Source organism: Ixodes scapularis, unplaced genomic scaffold (assembly GCF_016920785.2).
Source record: "Ixodes scapularis isolate PalLabHiFi unplaced genomic scaffold, ASM1692078v2 PGA_scaffold10__122_contigs__length_95168666, whole genome shotgun sequence".
NCBI classification, from domain to species: domain Eukaryota; kingdom Metazoa; phylum Arthropoda; class Arachnida; order Ixodida; family Ixodidae; genus Ixodes; species Ixodes scapularis.
This window is the reverse complement of record NW_024609836.1, coordinates 4,139,307-4,166,032: the sequence shown is the minus strand read 5'-3', so window position 1 is coordinate 4,166,032 and position 26,726 is coordinate 4,139,307. Positions and strand designations below refer to the sequence as shown.

Below are 26,726 nucleotides of genomic sequence, written 5' to 3'. Positions count from 1 at the left end.
TAGTTTTGAATGCGGCCCGGTGGTGGCATAAAGTTTGTGGGGTCAACGTGGACCTTGCGGTGATTTCGAACATTTCTTCCAGGTCTATGATAGTGCACAAATGAGACTAATGAGCTAATATCGAAGTAACCGTGTACACTTGAATAGGGGTCAGCTGAACAATCACATTAGAAAAAAAAACCGTGAGAGGAAAAGACATACGCACCGCTGACTATCAACTTGCTTCCTTTAATACTTCGTCTTCCTTTTTCCTTTTCACTACAGCTAGTGATAAAAGCCATCCCCCATGTCCGCGGGCTGCACCCATTAAGGTGTATCCACACGACGGACCAAATTGCTGTTTTGGTCCGCGGGCCGCGCATCACGTGATCTTACGTCACCGCTTTTCGAGGTCCGCCGGCGGTCCGCGGCCCGCGCTTGTGAGAAATGCCAAGCCAGTTTTCTCGCCCGGACCTTGGCGGCGGACCGCGGCGTTTTTAGTATAATTGAAGTGCTAAGTCTGGCAACAAGCTGACTTTTGTTTGGATTGGAATCCAAATCCAAAGTCGTGTTCTTTTGGCGCCAACTGTTGAAGACGAAGACGACAAACCTTTTGTTGTGCGACGATGGCGGCATGGTGCAACGATGCAACTTTTTACTTCATTGCGCTCGTGGAGCGATTTCCCGCTCTGTGGGACAATAGATGCATGCCCTTTCCGGTTCACTTAAGTCCTCCTCGTCTTCAATAGTCAACGCCAAAGCCACCGCGGCCAAAAGTCTCTTTCGTTCAACCTCCATCTTGGCTCCTTACAAATAGCCTCAAAGCAGCTCGTTGCACGCGTTTGGCGGAGCTGTGAGGTCGAGGGTTAGACCGGCCCGTTCACTCTGTCGTCTGCTCTTTTGGTCCGCCGTGTGGATGCTCATTGCAGCCGGGCGGCCCGCGGGCCGCGCATCACGTGATCTATCGGTCCGCGGCCCGGTCCGTCGTGTGGATACACCTTTAGGGTGTTATGCGGCTCGTGCCACATTCCAAGTATTGTTTTTCTTTCGCGTGGATTGTGATAGACAGTGGTCAAATGTGCTAACGCACATTTGACCACTGTCTTCGATGGTTAGGGCCTCAATTACTTCGAGTGCATACGCGTTCCGGTTCCGGACATGGGGGATGGCTTTTATCACTAGATGTAGATAAAAGGAAAAAGGAAAACGAAGTATTAAAGGGGCACTCAAGCGGTTTTTAGAGAAGCTACTTTTTGGTGCTATGGCGTTAAGGAAGTGTCAGTGAATGAGTATCTTCAGTTTTAGAAGGCAGAACCACCTATCAATCACGCAGGAATAAAATACGTGCGGACTCTTTTCTGTACTTGCTGGGACCAATGAAATTATCGTATGTTTGAAAATTTTGGCGGTCTTTGTAAAGTTTCGCTAAAGAAACAATTTTCAGTTGATGTAAATATTTTGTGCATGATAATTTCACAAGACGTAAAATATTTCTAGTTTAGAATACGCGATACTGCAATTATCGTTTCACAAACAAGGAACTACGTTTTCTCCTTGCCTTCCTCCGCGGGGGGTGAATTTCCCGTTCCCCAGGGATGCGCGGAAGCGCACTTATCTCCGCACGTTGCAGGCCGGTCGTGCCGGTGGCGGGCCGGCCGGCTCCTTCTATCCGCAAGCATGGCGTCGGTGGTGATCGTCGGCGTGGACGGTGTGGTGAAAGCCCATCGTTCCGCGTAAAAGCGCTATCCTTGACTCTGAAGGTTTAGTTTCTTCAGTTATTTTCGCCTCATCATTTGTCATTTGGGGTAAATGATGAGCTCATCATAAGCTGGTTCTTTTAAAGTGCGAGTTTAATATTTTTACGAGGACGAAGGGGAACCAAAGCAATATTATGATTTCTAGAGAGCTACTAACGAGTCAGTTATTGACTGAAAAACTCCACGGATTACCAGAAAATTCGGCAGGCAAAATGAAAACTAAAGAAACTGCGGAAGCGTGAGTCCCCTGTTATCTGCGAACAGTGTGTCAAAATAAAGGAAAATGACAGCTAAAAAAAGTATTTCACAAGGTCATTGCCCAAATTCATCACATCATCTCCAGAAAAGTTTTGGCCTAATCTGTCCCCTCAAGGCTTATAAAACGGACGTATTGACAATAACGTTGTGAGTGACAAGGCAAAAATGGTATCGGAATTCAGTCATTACTTTCAGTCACTGTTTAGTATTGAGACAAGTGAATTAAACAGAACCTCCAGTGATGAAATCGCAAATGCAAATATAAATGATCTTATCCCGAAACAATCTCTATCCTTCAATGATAGAAAATCGTCTGAACCTGATCCTACACCAAATTAAATTCTTAAATAATATGCCGGATAGGTTGCGAAACATTTAACGCGTGTATCTTCTAGGTCAGTCAGTTAAATATTCTATTTTAGCGGATGGGTGGCTTATGGCAACAGTTGTGCCCATACAGTATTCGGGGAAAGGAATTCGATTGTGTCATGTAGTGACAAGGTATATTTGTTGTTATCGCTGTTAGCGCCTATCACCAACGCAAGCCGCGTTCGCTTATCATAACATGCGCAGTGTATATAAACGCTCATGCGGAAATAAACTGTTGTTCTGTTCCCACCGCGCTGTCTGAAAGATCTATTACATTGGCGACGAGGCGAATCGACGGACGGGCGAGTCCCGGTCGAGTAAGGCAAGATGTCGGTCGGCAGGATCGGCGAATATCGTCTCGGCACGAATGCGTCCTGGGATGAATACGTCGAACGGCTAGAGATGTTCTGCGCTGCAAACAAGATAACCACGGACGAGCAAAAACGAGCGGTTCTGCTGAGTTGTTGCGGCGAGGACACTTACGGGCTGATCGTGACCTTGGTCAAGCCAGCAAGACCCACGGCGGCGAGCTACGACGACATCAAGGGGGCGGTGCGGAAGCACATGCATCCAAGGCCTTCGGAGCTGTACGCAAGATTCTTATTCTACCGAAGAAACCAAGCTCAGGGTGAGGCGGCGTCGGAGTATGTTACGGCACTCCGTAAGCTGGCTGAAGACTGCGGTTTCGGTGACAAACAGCTTCCACTGGACGTCATGATGAGGGACCGGTTCGTATGCGGAATCAAGAATGAAGCGGTTCAACAGCGGCTGCTCGCAGAACGCGACCTGACGTTCGAGGTGGCGTACGACATGACGCTGACGGCAGAGGCAACGGAGAAGCAGCAGCGCGATATACGCAAGCAAGCTCAAGACGGAACCAAAGAAAGCGAGGGTCTGGTTCAAGCGACACGCATGAAACTGGACACCAAGGCGGACGACGTCAGCTGCTTCCGCTGCAACGGTAAGCACGCTCCGCATGTATGCCGTTTTAGAAAGGCTGCTTGTTTCAAGTGCAAAAAGGTTGGACACGTGGCAAAAGCTTGTCGTTCAAAATACGAGAATCGGACGCCGCGGAAGCCAACTGACCTGCGCAAGCGGGAGGAAAAAAACAAGGGCGTCTATGAAATGAGCGCATTGTTTTCTGTATGCGAAGTGCGTGAACAGGCTGAAAAGTTCATGGTAGAAGTGCACATTCAAGGAGAGAAAGTTCCGATGGAAGTCGATTCAGGAGCATCTTGCGAAGAGACGTTTCGGTTGATCGAGAAGAATCGAGGCCAGATACCGCTGCAAGAAGCCGGCACAAAGCTTGTAACCTGGTCGAATGAATCATTGTCCGAGGTGGATCGGGCAAACGTGGAAGTGAAATTCAAAGGCTGTAGAGCAGAGCTACCTTTGTTAGTAATAAAGAAGCGTGGTAACAGTTTACTCGGACGTAGCTGGTTTGAGTCGCTGGGCATCCGTTTGAGTGGAATTCAGCAGATCAAGGTGGAGGACGTGACATCACGTTTTGCTGAGGTTTTCGGCAGTGACCTGCCTGGATTCAACGGACCGCCAGTTCACATAGAGCTTCAAGAGGACGCCCGCCCGGTGTTTCTCAAGAGTCGTTCTGTCCCGCTGGCCCTCAAGGACGACGTGGCCAAGGAAGTGGATCGCCTGGTGCAACAAGGCGTCTGGGAGCCGGTTGAGTACTCAAACTGGGCGACACCGCTGGTAGTGGTGAGGAAAAAAAACGGAACCTTGCGTTTATGTGGGGATTACCGTAGTACCGTAAACAAGGCTATTAAAAGCAGCGGGTATCCTTTGCCCACGACCACGGAAATGCTAGCGACCTTGGGGTCGAGTAAAATTTTTACCAAGCTCGACTTAACTCAGGCGTATCAACAGCTCAGCCTAGATGATGAATCAGCAGAAATGCTGACCGTCAACACGATTAAAGGGCTATGCAAGGTCCGGCGGCTGCCGTTTGGAATCTCGGTGGCTCCGTGGGTGTTTCAGCGAGTCATCGACACGTTATTGGCAGGGATTCCGGGGGTGAAGGCTTATCTCGATGATATCTTGATATCGGGAAGCAACGCAGACGAACACTCGGAAAGGCTTGCAGCCGTGCTGGCGCGTCTGCAAAGAGCGCAGCTAAGAGTAAACAAAGAAAAGTGTGAATTCAGTCAAGCAAGCATTGAATTCCTGGGACATAGAATCGATGCCGCAGGTATCCACCCGAGCCAGACCAAGACGGACGCCATTCAGCAAGCGCCACCGCCGACAAGCAGGAAGCAGCTTCAAGCTTTTTTGGGGTTGTTAAATTTCTACGCCAGTTTCCTCAAGGGGAAGACAGAAGTGGCGGAACCCCTTCATCGGCTTTTGGACCACGAGCAAGAATGGAAATGGACTGGTGAGCACCAGCGGGCGTTTGAAAAGCTGAAGAAGTTGCTTAGCTCGGATGCAGTACTTGTTCCCTATGACCCCAAGCGGCCGTTGGTTTTGTGCTGCGACGCGTCGCCTGTCGGGGTAGGGGCCGTGCTGGCGCATAGGGCTGATGACGGGAAAGAGCAACCTATAGCATACGCCTCACGAACTCTCGGTGCTAGTGAACGCAACTATGCCCAGATTGACAAAGAAGGTTTAGCAGTCGTCTTTGGAGTGAAAAGATTTCACCAGTACCTGGCCGGAAGAGACTTTACCGTAGTAACTGATCATAAGCCGCTGTTGGGGTTGTTCAATACAGAGAAGCGGGTGCAAGAAGTGCTGTCGTCCAGGATGCTTCGCTGGATTTTGTTGTTAGGGGCGTATAATTATCGCATTCAGTACAGGCGGGGCCAAGACAACTCCAACGCTGATGCGCTTAGTCGTCTGCCAATCGTGGGAGACGAAGACGAGCCACAGCCACCGGGGGACGTGCTCCTGCTTGAAGCTGTCGAGTATGCTCCACTCCAGGCGGCAGACATCGCAAGGATGACCAAGGAAGACTGCATCTTATCCAAGGTCAAGGATTGGATCCTCAGTGGCTGGCCGTCGAGGCAACCGGACAATACGTTCGCGCCTTACGAGGTAAGGAAGTCCCAATTGTCGTTGCATCGTGATTGCATACTGTGGGGAAACCGTGTGGTCATCCCGCAAGTGGCAAGAGAGAGGGTACTTCAGTTGCTGCATGCAAACCACCCGGGAATGAGTGCCATGAAAGCTTCAGCAAGAGGGCTTATGTGGTGGCCAAAGATGGACAGCCAGATTGAAGAATTTGTGCGGTACTGTCAGCCGTGTCAAAGTAACCGCCAAAGCGACCCCAAGGCTCTAGTGCATTTCTGGGTCAAGCCAGATCAACCATGGAGTCGTCTACACATAGACTTCGCGGGGCCAGTCAAGGGAGAAGTGTTTCTAATTGTAGTTGATGCGTACAGCAACTGGGCAGAGGTAGAAATCATGCCATCAATGAAATCTTCAGCTGTCGTCACCAGCTTAAGGAAAATGTTTGCGACTCACGGGGTGCCAGACGTAATCGTCTCTGATAATGGCACAGCGTTCATTGGTGCTGAATTGCAAACGTTCTTCAAATTGAACGGTGTTCGTACAGTGTTCGCAGCACCTTATCATCCCGCCAGTAATGGCAGGGCCGAACGGATGGTAAGAGAAGTCAAGGAAGCTTTGAAGAAACAACAGGAAGGCACAACTCAGTGCAAGATTGCGCGGTTCTTGTTTAAACAACACACAATGCAGCATTCTGTCACGGGAAAGTCACCGGCAGAATTGATGATGGGGCGGAGGCTGAGGACAGCCTTGGACAGACTTCACCCAGGTCGTCAGCGTGAACCTGAGGTTCAGGCGTCGCCAACAAAGTGTTTTGCTGTGGGTGACTCAGTCTACGCAAAGAGTTTCAATCCAGGACCCCGGTGGAAAGCAGCTACCGTGGTGGAAGTGCGAGGCCTTGTGTCGTACACGGTCCAACTGGACAACGGGGAGCGCCATCACAGACACCGGAATCAGCTGAGACGAGCCTGGACGGCGCCTCAAGGGGATGCCAGCACAAGGGTGGACTATCACTTCAGGCTCCCACCTACAGCGGGAACGTCGCAGCGGCCGGAGGCGAGCACGGAGTCAGCAACGCAAGCTCCGGCTCCACCACGAAGATCAACACGCAATCGACATGCTGTTGTACGCTATGGCATTAATGATTAACCAAGCGTTCTGTATTGTTTTGTGCATCTAATCGTAGGAGAAAGGAGTGTCATGTAGTGACAAGGTATATTTGTTGTTATCGCTGTTAGCGCCTATCACCAACGCAAGCCGCGTTCGCTTATCATAACATGCGCAGTGTATATAAACGCTCATACGGAAATAAACTGTTGTTCTGTTCCCACCGCGCTGTCTGAAGGATCTATTACAGATTGCAAAGTATCGCCCTATTTCTTTGACCGGTACATCTTGTAAATCATTACAGCATATTCTAAATAAGCAGCTAGTCAACTTCATGAAGGTGAACAATACACTAAGCCCCAATCAGCACGGTTTTCATAGAGGGTTGTCCACAACAACCCGATTTATTGAACGTTATCATGAAATCTCCGGTTATCTGAAGGATCGTCTGCGAGTAAATGCCGTTTTTATTGATCTGTCAAAAGCTTTCGATCGAGCACCCCACTGTAAATTAATTAAAGTACAAACTGACTCCGGTGTAACCTTATTGATTTAAGATAGATTAGTGTATATCTCAGAAATTGCCAGCTGTTCGTTGATGTTAGCGTCAATTTTTCAGAAATGCTAAGAGTGCGCTCTGGAGTTCCGCAGAGCTCTGTTGGGTCCTCTGCTGTTTTGAGTATATGTAAACACTTTGTTTTTATTAGCAGCAACGGATCCGTTAAAATAATGGTTTATGTGGATGATCGCATAATTTACGCTCCTTTATCTTTAGTAGATGACCAGGTGAATTTAGACTGTACCTTATCTCGTAACTCATTCTAGTGTTGTGACAGTTACATGACAATTAACATAACAAAATGTCCACACATGCATTGTACAACCAAGAACAATATATTATGCTTGGATTATGAGTTTGACGCTATTAAGCTTACTGTGGTTGCCGGTTATGAGTATTTAGGTGTTATTATTTCGAGCGATTTGAAATTGAATAAACACGTGAATTACATAAAAGAAAAAAGCAATCAAAAGCTCCGGAATGTATGTAGAAAACATGTACATCACCTCTTTCGGTTACACTTTGGGCTTGTAAAACCCTCGTAAGACCTACACTAGAGTGTGCGTCCGACGTCTGGGACGCTGAAGTTGAACCGCTTGCGGCGCATACAACCTTTAACGAGTTTATAACCACGACAGCGGTTATGGCGCTAGAAAACCGAGGAGGTGGCATGCAACCATTAAGGAATCAAAGAATCTGGGAACAGGTGAAATAATTTTCTGAAAAATTTATTACGACTTTCAAATAGACAGCCCTAATTATATAAAGAAACGGAAAGCCATTGTTCCGAGCGCTTATATCACCCAAAGCTGTTTACTCCAATTCATACCTGCATGAACACATTTGAACAATCATTGTTTTTTGTACAGGCTTCTGATTTATGAAATAAGCTGCCTGGTGTTTTCGTCCCGTGATGCGCGCGCCGGGGAGAAATCCCCGGGATTTCTCCCTCGGGAAGTACGCCATAAAACGAAAAGCTGGGGGTACATTTGTCACGTTTCGTGGTCGCTTTTGTGATTGGCAGGGTTGGAGACAGCCATCAGAAGTTATTTTTTGGAAGCTAAATAAAGTTCAATACACGTGAAGCTTTTTTATTCTATCATAAAGTATTTTTTTATTTGGGAAGAAAGGTTAAAACAAAAGTGTTTGAGACGTGCTAAAAAATATAAAGACGTTTACAACCCCGCGTAATGCCGAATGAGAGTGCAGCTCTTGAAGAAGAGGAGGGGCCGCTCCTCCCCCTCCTCCCGTGTCCTCCTCCTCTCCTGCTCCCTTCCAGTTTTGCGGGAAATTTTCGCTACACTTTCGAGGGGAACTTTGCCCGCTAAATATAGCGGGGAAAGTCGCTAAACTTAGCGTGGAAATTTTTTGCTACATTTAGCGGCAAATTTTCCCGCTAAATTTAGCGGAATGTTTTGCGATAAATTTAGCGGAAAATTTAGCGGAGCGGGAAAAAAGTAGAGCAGAGTGCGCAAGACCGTGCGGGACTCAATTTGGTCGTGCTTTTCTCAGCGTGGCGGGGCCAGCCGGGTGCTGTGTAGTGGACGACGCTGGCACGATAGCTTTCGGAGCCTGAATCTATGACGATGCAAGGAAACTATGGCGACGGTACGTACCCGTCAGAGGCGCAGCAGACATGAGCCGAACTCGCAGCCACTGCGGAGCACAAGTTCGTCTGCTTCAGATCCGTTGAGATGATGTCAGAACGCCGATTTCTTATTGCCTGATTGAAACCGAAAAATAGCCGGTAGACCTCGATGCTTCTAGCATTAAGGTCAACCCACGATCCTTTCAATACAAGTCAATTAGACCTCCGAGTCGTTCTGAGGTCCCCGCAACTGCTGCGCAAGAAGCAGACGACTTGCTGTCCGGCCAGCTGCTTTGCTCCACGCTCGAATGAATGAATCGACCTCGATGCTTCTAGCATTAAGGTCAACCCACGATCCTTTCAATACAAGTCAATTAGACCTCGGAGTCGTTCTGAGGTCCCCGCAACTGCTGCGCAAGAAGCAGACGACTTGCTGTCCGGCCAGCTGCTTTGCTCCACGCTCGAATGAATGAATCGACCTCGATGCTTCTAGCATTAAGGTCAACCCACGATCCTTTCAATACAAGTCAATTAGACCTCGGAGTCGTTCTGAGGTCCCCGCAACTGCTGCGCAAGAAGCAGACGACTTGCTGTCCGGCCAGCTGCTTTGCTCCACGCTCGAATGAATGAATCGACCTCGATGCTTCTAGCATTAAGGTCAACCCACGATCCTTTCAATACAAGTCAATTAGACCTCGGAGTCGTTCTGAGGTCCCCGCAACTGCTGCGCAAGAAGCAGACGACTTGCTGTCCGGCCAGCTGCTTTGCTCCACGCTCGAATGAATGAATCGACCTCGATGCTTCTAGCATTAAGGTCAACCCACGATCCTTCCAATACAAGTCAATTAGACCTCGGAGTCGTTCTGAGGTCCCCGCAACTGCTGCGCAAGAAGCAGACGACTTGCTGTCCGGCCAGCTGCTTTGCTCCACGCTCGAATGAATGAATCGACCTCGATGCTTCTAGCATTCAGGTCAACCCACGATCCTTTCAATACAAGTCAATTAGACCTCGGAGTCGTTCTGAGGTCCCCGCAACTGCTGCGCAAGAAGCAGACGACTTGCTGTCCGGCCAGCTGCTTTGCTCCACGCTCGAATGAATGAATCGACCTCGATGCTTCTAGCATTAAGGTCAACCCACGATCCTTTCAATACAAGTCAATTAGACCTCGGAGTCGTTCTGAGGTCCCCGCAACTGCTGCGCAAGAAGCAGACGACTTGCTGTCCGGCCAGCTGCTTTGCTCCACGCTCGAATGAATGAATCGACCTCGATGCTTCTAGCATTAAGGTCAACCCACGATCCTTCCAATACAAGTCAATTAGACCTCGGAGTCGTTCTGAGGTCCCCGCAACTGCTGCGCAAGAAGCAGACGACTTGCTGTCCGGCCAGCTGCTTTGCTCCACGCTCGAATGAATGAATCGACCTCGATGCTTCTAGCATTAAGGTCAACCCACGATCCTTTCAATACAAGTCAATTAGACCTCGGAGTCGTTCTGAGGTCCCCGCAACTGCTGCGCAAGAAGCAGACGACTTGCTGTCCGGCCAGCTGCTTTGCTCCACGCTCGAATGAATGAATCGACCTCGATGCTTCTAGCATTCAGGTCAACCCACGATCCTTTCAATACAAGTCAATTAGACCTCGGAGTCGTTCTGAGGTCCCCGCAACTGCTGCGCAAGAAGCAGACGACTTGCTGTCCGGCCAGCTGCTTTGCTCCACGCTCGAATGAATGAATCGACCTCGATGCTTCTAGCATTAAGGTCAACCCACGATCCTTTTAATACAAGTCAATTAGACCTCGGAGTCGTTCTGAGGTCCCCGCAACTGCTGCGCAAGAAGCAGACGACTTGCTGTCCGGCCAGCTGCTTTGCTCCACGCTCGAATGAATGAATCGACCTCGATGCTTCTAGCATTAAGGTCAACCCACGATCCTTTTAATACAAGTCAATTAGACCTCGGAGTCGTTCTGAGGTCCCCGCAACTGCTGCGCAAGAAGCAGACGACTTGCTGTCCGGCCAGCTGCTTTGCTCCACGCTCGAATGAATGAATCGACCTCGATGCTTCTAGCATTAAGGTCAACCCACGATCCTTTCAATACAAGTCAATGAGACCTCGGAGTCGTTCTGAGGTCCCCGCAACTGCTGCGCAAGAAGCAGACGACTTGCTGTCCGGGCCAGCTGCTTTGCTCCACGCTCGAATTAATGAATCGACCTCGATGCTTCTAGCATTAAGGCCAACCCACGATCCTTTTAATACAAGTCAATTAGACCTCGGAGTCGTTCTGAGGTCCCCGCAACTGCTGCGCAAGAAGCAGACGACTTGCTGTCCGGCCAGCTGCTTTGCTCCACGCTCGAATGAATGAATCGACCTCGATGCTTCTAGCATTAAGGTCAACCCACGATCCTTTCAATACAAGTCAATGAGACCTCGGAGTCGTTCTGAGGTCCCCGCAACTGCTGCGCAAGAAGCAGACGACTTGCTGTCCGGGCCAGCTGCTTTGCTCCACGCTCGAATGAATGAATCGACCTCGATGCTTCTAGCATTAAGGTCAACCCACGATCCTTTTAATACAAGTCAATTAGACCTCGGAGTCGTTCTGAGGTCCCCGCAACTGCTGCGCAAGAAGCAGACGACTTGCTGTCCGGCCAGCTGCTTTGCTCCACGCTCGAATGAATGAATCGACCTCGATGCTTCTAGCATTAAGGTCAACCCACGATCCTTTTAATACAAGTCAATTAGACCTCGGAGTCGTTCTGAGGTCCCCGCAACTGCTGCGCAAGAAGCAGACGACTTGCTGTCCGGCCAGCTGCTTTGCTCCACGCTCGAATGAATGAATCGACCTCGATGCTTCTAGCATTAAGGTCAACCCACGATCCTTTCAATACAAGTCAATTAGACCTCGGAGTCGTTCTGAGGTCCCCGCAACTGCTGCGCAAGAAGCAGACGACTTGCTGTCCGGCCAGCTGCTTTGCTCCACGCTCGAATGAATGAATCGACCTCAATGCTTCTAGCATTAAGGTCAACCCACGATCCTTTTAATACAAGTCAATTAGACCTCGGAGTCGTTCTGAGGTCCCCGCAACTGCTGCGCAAGAACCAGACGACTTGCTGTCCGGCCAGCTGCTTTGCTCCACGCTCGAATGAATGAATCGACCTCGATGCTTCTAGCATTAAGGTCAACCCACGATCCTTTCAATACAAGTCAATTAGACCTTGGAGTCGTTCTGAGGTCCCCGCAACTGCTGCGCAAGAAGCAGACGACTTGCTGTCCGGCCAGCTGCTTTGCTCCACGCTCGAATGAATGAATCGACCTCGATGCTTCTAGCATTAAGGTCAACCCACGATCCTTTCAATACAAGTCAATTAGACCTCGGAGTCGTTCTGAGGTCCCCGCAACTGCTGCGCAAGAAGCAGACGACTTGCTGTCCGGCCAGCTGCTTTGCTCCACGCTCGAATGAATGAATCGACCTCGATGCTTCTAGCATTAAGGTCAACCCACGATCCTTTCAATACAAGTCAATTAGACCTCGGAGTCGTTCTGAGGTCCCCGCAACTGCTGCGCAAGAAGCAGACGACTTGCTGTCCGGCCAGCTGCTTTGCTCCACGCTCGAATGAATGAATCGACCTCGATGCTTCTAGCATTAAGGTCAACCCACGATCCTTTCAATACAAGTCAATTAGACCTCGGAGTCGTTCTGAGGTCCCCGCAACTGCTGCGCAAGAAGCAGACGACTTGCTGTCCGGCCAGCTGCTTTGCTCCACGCTCGAATGAATGAATCGACCTCGATGCTTCTAGCATTAAGGTCAACCCACGATCCTTTCAATACAAGTCAATTAGACCTCGGAGTCGTTCTGAGGTCCCCGCAACTGCTGCGCAAGAACCAGACGACTTGCTGTCCGGCCAGCTGCTTTGCTCCACGCTCGAATGAATGAATCGACCTCGATGCTTCTAGCATTAAGGTCAACCCACGATCCTTTCAATACAAGTCAATTAGACCTTGGAGTCGTTCTGAGGTCCCCGCAACTGCTGCGCAAGAAGCAGACGACTTGCTGTCCGGCCAGCTGCTTTGCTCCACGCTCGAATGAATGAATCGACCTCGATGCTTCTAGCATTAAGGTCAACCCACGATCCTTTCAATACAAGTCAATTAGACCTCGGAGTCGTTCTGAGGTCCCCGCAACTGCTGCGCAAGAAGCAGACGACTTGCTGTCCGGCCAGCTGCTTTGCTCCACGCTCGAATGAATGAATCGACCTCGATGCTTCTAGCATTAAGGTCAACCCACGATCCTTTCAATACAAGTCAATTAGACCTCGGAGTCGTTCTGAGGTCCCCGCAACTGCTGCGCAAGAAGCAGACGACTTGCTGTCCGGCCAGCTGCTTTGCTCCACGCTCGAATGAATGAATCGACCTCGATGCTTCTAGCATTAAGGTCAACCCACGATCCTTTCAATACAAGTCAATTAGACCTCGGAGTCGTTCTGAGGTCCCCGCAACTGCTGCGCAAGAAGCAGACGACTTGCTGTCCGGCCAGCTGCTTTGCTCCACGCTCGAATGAATGAATCGACCTCGATGCTTCTAGCATTAAGGTCAACCCACGATCCTTTCAATACAAGTCAATTAGACCTCGGAGTCGTTCTGAGGTCCCCGCAACTGCTGCGCAAGAACCAGACGACTTGCTGTCCGGCCAGCTGCTTTGCTCCACGCTCGAATGAATGAATCGACCTCGATGCTTCTAGCATTAAGGTCAACCCACGATCCTTTCAATACAAGTCAATTAGACCTTGGAGTCGTTCTGAGGTCCCCGCAACTGCTGCGCAAGAAGCAGACGACTTGCTGTCCGGCCAGCTGCTTTGCTCCACGCTCGAATGAATGAATCGACCTCGATGCTTCTAGCAGTAAGGTCAACCCACGATCCTTTCAATACAAGTCAATTAGACCTCGGAGTCGTTCTGAGGTCCCCGCAACTGCTGCGCAAGAAGCAGACGACTTGCTGTCCGGCCAGCTGCTTTGCTCCACGCTCGAATGAATGAATCGACCTCGATGCTTCTAGCATTAAGGTCAACCCACGATCCTTTCAATACAAGTCAATTAGACCTTGGAGTCGTTCTGAGGTCCCCGCAACTGCTGCGCAAGAAGCAGACGACTTGCTGTCCGGCCAGCTGCTTTGCTCCACGCTCGAATGAATGAATCGACCTCGATGCTTCTAGCATTAAGGTCAACCCACGATCCTTTCAATACAAGTCAATTAGACCTCGGAGTCGTTCTGAGGTCCCCGCAACTGCTGCGCAAGAAGCAGACGACTTGCTGTCCGGCCAGCTGCTTTGCTCCACGCTCGAATGAATGAATCGACCTCGATGCTTCTAGCATTAAGGTCAACCCACGATCCTTTCAATACAAGTCAATTAGACCTCGGAGTCGTTCTGAGGTCCCCGCAACTGCTGCGCAAGAAGCAGACGACTTGCTGTCCGGCCAGCTGCTTTGCTCCACGCTCGAATGAATGAATCGACCTCGATGCTTCTAGCATTAAGGTCAACCCACGATCCTTTCAATACAAGTCAATTAGACCTCGGAGTCGTTCTGAGGTCCCCGCAACTGCTGCGCAAGAAGCAGACGACTTGCTGTCCGGCCAGCTGCTTTGCTCCACGCTCGAATGAATGAATCGACCTCGATGCTTCTAGCATTAAGGTCAACCCACGATCCTTTCAATACAAGTCAATTAGACCTCGGAGTCGTTCTGAGGTCCCCGCAACTGCTGCGCAAGAAGCAGACGACTTGCTGTCCGGCCAGCTGCTTTGCTCCACGCTCGAATGAATGAATCGACCTCGATGCTTCTAGCATTAAGGTCAACCCACGATCCTTTTAATACAAGTCAATTAGACCTCGGAGTCGTTCTGAGGTCCCCGCAACTGCTGCGCAAGAAGCAGACGACTTGCTGTCCGGCCAGCTGCTTTGCTCCACGCTCGAATGAATGAATCGACCTCGATGCTTCTAGCATTAAGGTCAACCCACGATCCTTTCAATACAAGTCAATTAGACCTCGGAGTCGTTCTGAGGTCCCCGCAACTGCTGCGCAAGAAGCAGACGACTTGCTGTCCGGCCAGCTGCTTTGCTCCACGCTCGAATGAATGAATTGACCACGATGCGTCACGGAGCTAAAACGTGTCGCTCGCTTTTGGAATCTTAATTTGCTTACAACTCACAAAATAAACCGCCTTTACGCACAGACACAAAAAGTTTTTCCTCCGTGTGCGTTGGTTCTATGAGCTCTGTCTCAGCGCAAAGTCCAACGTTACTAGAACCCTCAGTTGGGAAACTCGCCGTTGAAACCTGGGCCGCTGGCGTCCACCGAGACCGAGCTAAACTCAACAACAGCGCCACTCTTTATCATTTGTCTATACTGTGGTCACCCTTAGATCCTAGAAAGCATGTTTCTGCGTAAAAAGCAACGGAAAAAAACAATTCTCGTAGTAACGTTTATTGAAATTTAGTACAAAAGAAGGTGCGCGTGATGTTTTCTAAGATCTTTAGTTTGCAACCCTAGCAAAAAAAATCATTTGTATGAGAAATTTCTTGTGTCCAATAAACACATATGAATCATACAAGATATATAAGAACATATAAGGACACATAAGAACCATATAAGAATTATATGAGAAGTATATAAGAATTATATAAGATATATAAGAACCCCATAAGAAACTTATAAGAAACTTCCCACTAGTTTCTTATATGGTGCTTGTATGTTCTTATATATCTTATATAGTTCTTATATAGTTCTTATATGGTTCTTATACGGTTCTTATATGTTCTTATATATCTTGTATGATCTATATGTGTTTATTGGACACACAAATTTCTCATACAAATGAGAATTTTCAATAGGGAAGGTTTTGCAGCACACTTAATAGGGCCTTTATACAACCATGCCTTAGCGGTGATTTCAGGAAGCGCGTCCCGACCTAGGCGCATCTTAACTTCAGGTAGTAATTGCGCGGCGGGTCCGCTTGGGAGACGGGGGTGGCGCCCCTGAAACCCCATCCACCGTATCTGTTTCGGCGCCAAAATGGCCGGTTAAAGCCAAAATATAAGTCACGTGCAGTTCCTTGAGTGGCCGGTGCCGGAGAAATGGCGGAGTTGTGATCGCCAATTGCTCGGTTCTCGAGTGCGGATCGGTGCCACTTTTTCAGAGCATGTGTCTATGGCAGTTTCCCGACTGAGTGGTTCTAGTAACGTTGGCAAAGTCCAAACCTGTCCAAAAATCAAAAGAGGGCCTCTACAAGGCTGTTACCTCAAGGCGGCCATCTTAAAGAAGCTCCAAGCATAGGGAAATATAGTACTACGTAAAAAGTAGCCCCTCAAGCCGTTTCGCCGCCCAGGAGTTAGGGACTCTACTGGCCGTTAGTAGGCGCAAAAGTGCCACTTATTCTTAATGTTTATCAGATAGATAATATTAATAAGAAACTTTGTTGTATAGAGTAAACTTTTAAAAGTATTGCGAACTTTGAAAACTTTCAAAAACGACTTCAACGGCTGTGGCTATGGCTGCGGCGCGACGGTTGGCTTCGGAGTCGTGGACTCGACGGAGTGCGGATACTTCGGCATGGTGGCTGCTTGGTCTGTCTCACTTGTTTCATTGTGTGTGTTGAGTTGGTTCTGCGGCTTATTGTCTGGTGCGGGTTTCTAGTCATTCTTCCATTGCGGTGATGGTATACGGTAAAAGGTAAGAAATATTGTGACTGTATTTTCTTTGTTGACGGACATTTGCATTCGGTCACTGAAGTTAGAAGCCACTGGGCCAGTCATATATGCGCAAGCGTCCTTCAGCCCATGGTCAAATGTGCAAGCGCCTTTCATGGAACTTGGACGGTAATTTTGTTAAATGCCCTCCATCATATTGCATTTGTCGCTGTAAGGCTCGCTGCAATGCAGTACTTTTTTTTCCAGTGTACAACTGTTAACGCGTTATTCATACATTTTGCACGTGTATTCTTATTTTTGTAATGTATGAATCATATACGCCACTCCTTGTCTTTAGAGTTGATGTTTGTTTTGCTTGCCATAGTTACAAAAATAAATACTTTTGTATTTCAATCCCCGATGTCGTTCCTTCAAGGGAGCTAGCACAAATTTGAATATATCCTTTTCGGTGTGCGGTTAGTTTGAATTATATATAGCGCTGAATGACTTTTTCTTCTGCAGTACAATTAAGGTATGCTTATAAAACAATTCTATTTTAAACAAAAACCATGCTTTTTACAATAACATTGACTCGTTAAGCTAGAAGGCGCATACTACTGCCCGATCCAAAAATACCGCCAGAACTAGCCTTGAATCCATTCATTCATCTGGCCAGCGGTTACTGTGGGTCTCCATCCCTTCAACACTCTGGCTGCTGGGTGCGCTCGCTGACGCCGAATTGGGCCGCTGGGGTCTGTGGAAGTGTCCGCTCTTTACGTAGAACTTTATTTCTCTATTTTCCAAATTCAATCACCAGATGGCGACACCTATCCGTGTTTGACGATAAACTGTGATATGTCTCGTGACACCAACGTTTCTTTTGCGCTGTTAATTTTTTCCTTCTTACTAGTCCCTTGTGCACGTGTCGCGTTCCCCGAGTCACCGGCGAAAGTTTGGTCGGCTGCTAAGCCCGCGCAGCAGGCACAGCCAGCTCACCAATAGGAGGGTGTCAATCTGGGGGCTCTTATTCTTTGTTTCAGCTTCTCATCCACTAATTTACAGATGTCCATCACCAACTTTCTTGGAGATGAACGCTTCGGTAGAAGCTCGAAAATGAGAATTTTCCCTAAACACCAAGAAACATCGCCATGTTCCCCGGGAATGTTTTAAATGACAGTAATGAAATATCAATAGGCAGTAATTTAACTTTTAGACCCGCATAAATTTTATTCCACGGCTGTAATGCTTTTTTCTCCACGCCTAATCCGTTAGCGTTTGGGTTTAATTCATTAAAATTGTCAATTTCTGCTTTTCTTGAAAAGATACCGGAAGGTTCACGAGGACTGTAACTTAGTGGATATCGTACAAGAAAATTAAGTTGCATTTTTAGATTTCCTTGAAAGCTGTTTATTCCGCAAAAGGTACCATAATTTTTCTTTTAATTTAAAGAATCCTGCTGCTCACATCTGTGAGCCACAGCAGGGGTTCAATATGGACATGGTGTGATGTGCTTAAGAGCAGTTTCTCGTGGATGAGGCGACTACCTCGACAAAACTATCAAGTGACGGAAGGGTTATCCTTTCGTTGGACAAAGAATTCCATGCGTTAATTCCCCGAGGGGAAGCGAATATTTGAAAACATCGTGCATAATTCTGTATTGTTTAATAGTCCACGTATGATTTAGTCTAGCCGGACCAATTGTGAAAATTGGATGTATCTATCACTATTGATATTAAAAAATTTCATTAATAACAAAAGATAGATTTTCTAATCTGTTTATCTTCGCTTAGCCTCCAATGGTTGGATGTTGGCTTGTTCCAGTAAATTTGACGCAGACACAGTATATCTAAAGTTATAAGATAGAAATCTTCCAGCCTGTTTTTCCACACGTTCAAGCGAATGAATCCCCTCTGCTGTGTAGGGCTGCCAAACTGTGTGAGCGTATTCCAGGATAGGTCGATCGTACCAGTGATTAGTAAACAGTGGTCTTTGTTTCGCAATCCGCGAATTTTAAGATGTGTCGTATACACTGTTGCATTTTAGACAAAACCCCGAGACTGGGGGGGGGGGGACAACACAACACAAAGTCTCAAATACAGCTTAAATTTATTGGACAAAAGATCGTGGTTTTATAGGGTCCAATAAATTTCAGCTCTGTTTGAAACTTCGTGTTGTGTTGTCCTCTACCCCCCCCCCCCCCCCCCCCAGTCTTGGGGTTTTTCTAAAATGTTGAACCTTCACCAGCTTGTTTGCGTCCTAACCTTTTGTTCGTTAACACTTCTACCCTTGCTTTATCAGCTATGTCATCTAGATGCTGGTTCCAAAGTAGATTACAAGTTATTGTCTCTCCAAGGTAGTCTTAGTGGTCAAAAAATTTGATGGGGTTTGCATTTATTGAATAGCTAGATTTGAAAGGATTATTTCTCCAGGTTATCGACATTGCAACGGTTTGTTCGTAGTTTATCTCCTTTGCCATTTGTGTCACCATTCCTTAATTTTCGCTATTGCTTAATTGAGTATTGCTAATCTTGGGGTGATTTTATGTTGGAGTAAATAACGCAGTCATCAGCGAATAATATAACCTGAACATAAATGTCTTTAACGATGCCACTGATATAGATTAAGAATGGAAGAGGCCCCAGCACTGAGCGCCCTGTTACTGGAAGTAGGGAGGAAGTCTTTTCACCGAGATATACATGTTGAGTTTTATTAGACAGATAAGAGGTCACCCACATAACTAATTATCATTTTAAAGATAGCAGAAAGCTTAAGGAGAAGTTTAGGAAGCGATATGTGATCGAACGGCTTTGAGAAGTCAAGAAAAATGAGGTCTCTCTGACTCCTAACATTTATCAACTTTGAAATCTCATAAACTGGTGTGATCAACTCAGCACTCGTTGATAATGATCTTCTAAAATTGTGCTGGAAGGGAGTAAGAATATTACGATGATCAAGGTATTGAAACATATGTGAAAAAAGTTGTTTATGTTCGTGCAAAACATCAACGATTGAGAATAGATCTTGTTGCTTGATCTATAATTTTTTTTATCAATTAAGAAAAGACATTGGCTCGCTATGGAATTTCGGCAGCCCTTCTTTTTCAGGAGAGAGGTTGACAGAACATCTGCTGAATTGTAGAGGCGCTTGACACATGATTTTGTTGTGAATACGAAAGCATTCTCGGCGCCGAGAGGAGCAGAGTAGAGTTCCTGTATAGGTTATACAGGAACTCTAGAGCAGAGGTGGCCGCAGCGCCGACAGGAAGTGCAGCGGTGCGCCGCGCAGACCGCCCTTGCTCGCTGGTGACTGCTGCGCCGCTGGGTGAGGCAGCGGCGGGAGTGTGAAGCTCGGCGCGGCGCGCGCTGAAATCACGTGTCCTCTCATCATCATCATCGCCCTAGCTGCGGGTACCGGTTGTCCACATTGGCGTCGCGGAGGCCTGCGGCGCGACGGTCGGCGCTGCCGGCTGCCGACCAGAACCAGTTTTCGGCTTCAGCGGCGCGACATACGGCGCCGCAGAGCTAACCGCTCCTTGCGCGGTTCAGATTTCGCCGCCGCTCGCCGCAGAAGAGAGGAGCCAATGGGAGGTGGCCTAGATAGTGACGTCGGGATGCCATGGCAACGCTCAGGCCGGTCCTCGGCGCGTCTTTTACGTTCCGAAGGACGTGTTTCGTGTCGTCTGCTATCCCTATTATCCCCCGATGCCTTCCCCAACGGAGCGGTTCCTTGAAACTGTGCGACTGTTTCCCTTTTTATTTGACAAGACGGAGCCAGACTACCTAGATAATGACGCTAAGAACAACCGCTGGGAAATTATAGGAGACGAATTCGAAATTACAAGTGAGTTTCCCCGTGGCACTTGTTGTTGCATGTCGGTTGTGTTGTGATGGATCTCGTGTTGATTTGGTGACTCTTTCGAAAGTAGCCTTCTCATCTGGCGCGCCGCCGGGGCAGCAAAGCACTGACCTGTCCTTCGGTGTTTCGGTAGAACCAACTCGGCCGGACCCAAAACTTGCGCCTCCTTCCCATCAGAGCGCGGCGACGTCGCAAGATCAACGAGCAGCTAGGATAATCACATTCACGCTGATCACCAGGTTATCATGAACACCTAACATGTAGGCAAAGTAAGATTAAGGTTTTAATGGCGCAGCAGCAACGGAGGCCATAATGCGCCAAACAAAATGTTTATTAAAACTCAGCAAAACAGATGCTAGACTAGAGAAGATTTTTATAACTTGTGTAGATAACCAGTTTTGTTAAGAACATTAAAAACTCGTCTAAGTGGTACTAAAGCACTGTCACCAAGTAAAAACATAGGATGAAAGGGTAGATAGTCTCTAAAAAGTTCAGGAAAACGTGATACGCGCAGTTGATGATAAAACCTACACTCCCATAGAATGTGTAAAATTGTAAGTAATTCCCCACAATGGGCACAAAGTGCAACTTCTTCGCCACAGAGGAGGTACATATGTGTCAGACGTGAGTGGCCGATTCTCAAGCGACAAAGCATAACCTCGAGACGACGGTTTCTGTGAAATGAACTTTCCCAGATGCCTATCATTGGTTTAATCACGTGAAGTTTGTTGTTGGTTTCAGTGCCCCATTCTAGCTGCCAAGTCTTTAAAAGAGATTTCTTTAAAAGTGGTTTAAAATCCTGATAGGGCAGGCCAAAAGATGCTATTGAATCTGTGGCAGATGCAGCCAAGCGATCCGCACTCTCATTCCCTGCAATTCCCACGTGACTTGGTACCCAGCAAAATTTGATATTACTTCCACGGCGCAGAGCTCTGTTTACTTTAAAACGAACATGTTGTGTAAGCATATTCTTTGTAGGAACTCTGGAAGAAATAGCAGATAAGACACTTTGCGAATCGACAAAAATGACTGCGTTCATTACATTGTTGTCCAGAATATGTTCAATGGCTAATAAAATACCATAGAGCTCTGCGGTGAAGATGCTTGCCATTGAGTCAAGCTGTACAAAGTTACTAGAATAAACTGCACAACCAACGTGACTTAAAGATTTCGACCCGTCGGTATAGTACTCGTTGCAACCTCTAGATATCCTTTCTTGCAAAGATAGAAATTCTTTCTGAAGAAACTGTGGAGCAACGGTCTTCTTACTGTATTTGGTGAAAGACCAGTCACAACATACGGGTAGCTCGTTCCAAGGGGCAATTCTCTCTATAGATTTTAGCAAGTTAACACCACTTGTGGAAGGGACAGGGAGGTTGAGAGAGCTACAGATACTTTGAACTCGAAAGCCTAGGGGGCGCACAATTGCTGGCTTGTTTTCAAACAAATTACAAAACTGAGGAATTTGTAAAATACTATAAGCAGGAGTTTTCGGATCCGAAAGCACTTTGTAATAATAACACAGGCTCAAGTACTGTCGGCGTTTTTCCAGAGACATTTGATGCGTGTCCACATACAAGCTCAACACGGGTGACGTGCGAAATGCCCCAGTTGCTAGCCGGAGTTCGAGGTGATGAACCGGATCCAACATCTTTAGAGTGGAAGGTCGTGCCGAACCATAAACAATCGCTCCATAATTCAGACGTGACCGAACTAAAGCATTGTACAAACGTAGGAGGCATCGTCTGTCAGACCCCCAAGATATATGTGACAGAACCTTAAGAATGTTTGAGGATCGCAAGCACTTTTGCTTTACTTCCTTTAAATGAGACTTGAATGTAAGCTTTTTTATCGAAGACCATGCCTAAACATTTATGTTCCTGCTTCACCGATATTTCTATGTTATTCAATTGTAAGATTGGGTCCAAAGTCAAACCTCGTCGCAGGGAAAACGGCACACACACAGTTTTCTCTGGGGGAAACTTAAAACCATTTTCATTTGCCCACTTGGTCATTCTGTTTATTGTGAGCTGCAATTGCCGTTCACAACTGGAGAGGTTGCAGGACGAAAAATATATTTGCACATCATCCACGTAGAGCGAGTATGAAACAGATGACGGTAAAACTTGAGCCAGACTGTTTATCTTAACTGCAAATAAGGTTGCACTTAAGACTCCGCCTTGGGGGACACCATTTTCTTGCAAGAAGACATTGGATAAAGTCGAGCCTAATCGGACTTGAAATGTACGCTCACTTAAAAAATTCTGCAAGCAACGAAGCATACGGCCACGCACTCCACAGTTGTATAGATCTCGAAGGATACCACGCCTCCACGTAGTGTCATATGCCTTCTTTAAATAAAAAAAAACACCGACACGCAATGCTGCCGGTGTACAAAGGCCACACGTATGACGGTCTCAAGTCGGACCAGATGGTCCATGGTGGACCGTCCAGCACGAAAGCCACACTGCTTAGTGTCAAAAAAGTTTTTCTCTTCCAAAAGGAACATAAGGCGGCGATTTATAAGCCTTTCATAAGTTTTCCCCAAGCAGCTTGTAAGTGCTATGGGGCGGTAGCTGGTAGCCAGAGAGGAATCTTTTCCAGGTTTCAGCAAAGGTATAACATGGGCACTTCTCCAAGAATGTGGGAAAGCAGCAGCTTCCCATAGGTAGTTGAAAAAGGACAACAGGTGGGACAAAGATTCATGAGACAGGTGCTTAAGCATCTCGTAGTGAATTCTGTCTGGCCCAGGTGCAGATTGCTTTTTTAGGCTGAGAGCAACTTCCAGTTCACACATTGTGAACGGTCTATTGTATGCAGCAGAGTTGAAGCCTGACATAGTGATTTTCTGCTTCTCAGCGGTAGACCGGTACTTTAAAAACTCCGTACTGTAATTGGAAGAGCTGCAGACATGCTGAAAATGTTGTGCGAGGAAGTCTGCTTGTCCTGTTAGAGATGCTGAGATTGAAGGAAAGGTGGAATCCTGAAAGCATGGTACTGCCCACGAACTTTTTTGAGACGATCCCACACTTCTTTAGCAGTAACAAAACTATTTAAGGATGAAACATACTTTGTCCATGAAGCCCACTTGGCCCGTCTTCGCGTCCACTGAGCTTGTGCTCTTTTTTTCCTAAACTCTATCAAATTAGGGAAAGTTGGATAGCGACGGAAAGTTCCCCACGCCTTGTTCTGGCTTTTCCGAGTGGAAGTACATTCCTCATTCCACCAGGGCTTGCACCTCCGGGGAAGATTTCCTGAGGTCTGTGGAATTGAAGCAGAAGCAGCATTTATAATGCATTCTGTAACGTAAAGCGTTGCATCCTCAGGACTCATATAAAGAAACAAGGAGGGATCAAGTGTAGCTTCTAGACTAAAAATAGACCAGTCGGCCTTTTCCAACTTCCATCGTGGAAGGCGGGTTGGTATCGATGAAACTGGTAAAACACTCTCTAAAATTATGGGTAGATGGTCACTTCCAAAAGGATTGTTTAAAACGTTCCATGAAAAGCATGAAAGTAAAGATGGTGAGGATAGTGATAGGTAATTTGATGTAAAAGTGTTGTGGGCAGCACTAAAAAATGTTGGTTCTTTCTTATTGAGCAGGCAGATTCCAGTTGATAATAAAAGCCTTTCAATAACTCCACCTCGAGAGTCTTGATGAGAGCTTCCCCACAAAGGATGGTGGGCATTAAAATCACCAAGAATTAAAAAAGGTTTGGGAAGTTGTTTGATGAGTGCTTGAAGTTCGTGAAGATGCAGCGGAACATTAGGTGGTAAGTAGAGTGATACTAGAGTGATAAGGCGGTCAAGAAGGATGCGAACTGCAACTGCCTCGAGTGAAGTTTGTAAAGGAACTTCAGCACATGCCACTCCACTTTGAACCACCACTGCTACACCACCCGAAGGGTTTGAGGAATGGCGGTCCTTCCTAAAAACTTGTTGATGACGCAAAACCTGCGTGTGCGAATCAGTCAGGTACGTCTCCTGTAGGCAAATAGCAACAGGACGGAGCTCATCAAAAAATGAATTGATGTCATCTATGTTACGTAGAAGGCCGTGACAGTTCCACTGCATAATGCCTATATGCTTAGCCAGTGCAAAAGTGAATATAAAAACTGGTAAAAAAGTAAAATGAGGTGACTATGGCTTAAAATCTATTTTTTAGCGCGGGGCATTTTTCTTTTTTACAGCCTCTTTTTGCTGGCCAGCAGAGTCACTGGTGGCAGAAAGAGAGGAGTCAGATCCAGCGAGGAAACTTTCCTCGCCGGACTTGGGTCCACCCTCGTCCATAGGCTCTTCAGGGGGAGCCGGAGGAAGACCCGGTGGGGTTGGTAGCCTTAACGGCTCACTAGGTCTCTGCTGGGTCGAGACGCGGGGGTTGTCCCCGGCCTCGAGGAAGCTGGGAGGTAGGGGCGGCGGGAGGTGCCGCCCCCTGCTTCAGGGTGGACGTTGAAGGAACAGCGTCCACCGTGTGGTTGGAGTGCAGTGCAGCTGGCACTGTACCCGCGGGTTTCAGAGGGGACACTGGCGGGAGACACACCCCCCCTGGAGGGGTCTGTGTTCCCGCCGATGCCATCACGGGTCGTGCGGGTCCCCTGCGCACGACCTCGGCATACCCTCCTTTCGATAGGAAGGAGAAACGTTTTTTCGCCTCATGGTAGGAGATGTTTTCTGTGGTTTTCAAAGTAAGTATTTCTTTTTCTTCTTTCCATTTTGGACAAGAGCGCGAGTATGCTGGGTGACGGCCATCACAGTTGACACATTTCGGTTCACTCTCGCAAATGCCAGCAACATGCTCCTTACTGGAGCACTTCGCGCAAGTGTCGCTTCCCCGGCAGCTCCGTGACCCATGGCCGAACCTTTGGCACTTAAAGCACCGCTGGGGATTCGGCACATAGGGGCGAACACGGCACCGAAGGTAGCCTGCCTTTATGGCCTCTGGGAGAGTGGTGGTGTCGAAGGTCAGTATAATGTGTCTCGTTTTACGTTCTACACCTTCACGACGAAGGGTGATGCGTCGAGCGGCAACAACTCCTTCGTCTGAAAGGCCTTCAACGAGTTCTTCCTCGGACGAGTCCATTAGGTCGTCCTCCGAGATAACTCCTTGAACTGTATTAAGTCTGCGGTGTGGAGTAACATTTACTTTGTATTCAGACACAGCGCTGAGAGAAAGAAGGGCATCACTTTGCTTTTTGGTGCTGATCTCAACAAGAAGATCACCGGATGGCATCTTTTTTGCAGAGTAATCTTTACCAACGATTCCTTCCTCTACCTTGGCGACTAAGAAGGGGGACAGTTTGGCAAGTGGTTTTTCTTCTTCAGAGTGTAAGACCAGGAATTTTGGAAATTTTTGGAGTACTATGGATGTTTCGGGGGTGACGAGCTTCGGTGCGGCCCCTTTTGGGGGGCCGATCAAAAGGTTTAAGTTTAGAACCCATATAAAAGGGGAGGGTTTTCGGAAACTGTGGTGCACCGCCCGCCACCGAGCCCAACAAGGGAATAGGTAACGCTCCATAACAAGAATGGCTTGGCTGAAGACATTACTCTATTAGTGCTGCCCAGTCTCTATAACCAAGAGTGGTTCTGGACAAGGTGTCCGTCGCCACCCAAGGTTAGCCCTTGCCGCAAAAAGAGTTGAAAATGAAAGAAGAGAAATGAGAAGAGTGAAAAGGAGGAGAAGACAAGGGTGAAAGTAGAGAGGGGATAGTAGAAGTGGCGACTAGACTGAATCATCCTGGTCGGGCCTTACCAGGACTCCCGTCTACGAGAAGCAGGGGCCGAAGTGGTGTATTGCCTCACCCGGGGGGCCCCGAAGAGTCCAAACCTACCCCGGGTTCGGCTCAACCACCAGGATGCCCTTTTCCCCGGACACGGAAAAGCCACGCACAGCCATACGTGGGCGGGCGAACCCGCATGGCTCGGAGTCCGTGGAGACGCCACTCTCCAAACACCTGCTTTCACAGGTGCCCCCTGCGGGGAACAACATGCAGGCAGCGAGTGCGGTTTCGATGCTGATATATGAGAAAGATGAGAGCCGCAACGGAAGAATCTAGCGAAGAGCAGACGAAAGAAAGAGCGGGAAATCCGACGGGGGGTGCGCGAGCGATTGCGAGAGAGCCAGTGCTGTCACGTGATGCCCGCAAAACGGAGGTCAATGTGGACTCCTCGCGTTCGGACGCCGGACGGCGGTGCCGCCCGGCGGCGCCGTTCACGCTAGTGTGGTCTGGCCTTTAAGCGCGAAACACATGTACGACGAAACCGTCCGATCCGACGTCCGACCGCGCAATACGACGGTCGGAGGCGAGGGTTTTCAACGCTCTCCGATGCTACGAAAAACCTCTCCCCCCAAGGTCATTCCGGCAGTCCGCACGTCGGATCGGACGGTTTCGTCGTACATGTGTTTCGCGCTTTAAGCGCGAGACACATGGACGGCAGAATCGTCCGATCCGACGTCCGATCCGACAGTCCGAACGCCGCTCCGACTCGCTGCACGCGACAGTTTGAGACACACGCTTCCGACCTTGCATGCGACACGACGATCCGTTCGGCTCCGCCCAAGAT

At 48.1% G+C, this 26,726-nt stretch overlaps 1 protein-coding gene across 1 annotated transcript in view; it reads left to right on the top strand.

Moving 5' to 3' along the window:
• Nucleotides 1-2,654: 2,654 nt before the first annotated feature.
• Nucleotides 2,655-26,726, top strand: part of LOC121046796 — a 56,474-nt gene continuing 32,402 nt past the window's right edge. The window contains exon 1 of the mRNA XM_042288775.1: nt 2,655-3,757. Coding sequence (XP_042144709.1) covers nt 2,691-3,757 — 1,067 coding nt within the window. The 5' untranslated portion in view covers nt 2,655-2,690. The remainder of the gene's footprint in view (nt 3,758-26,726) is intronic.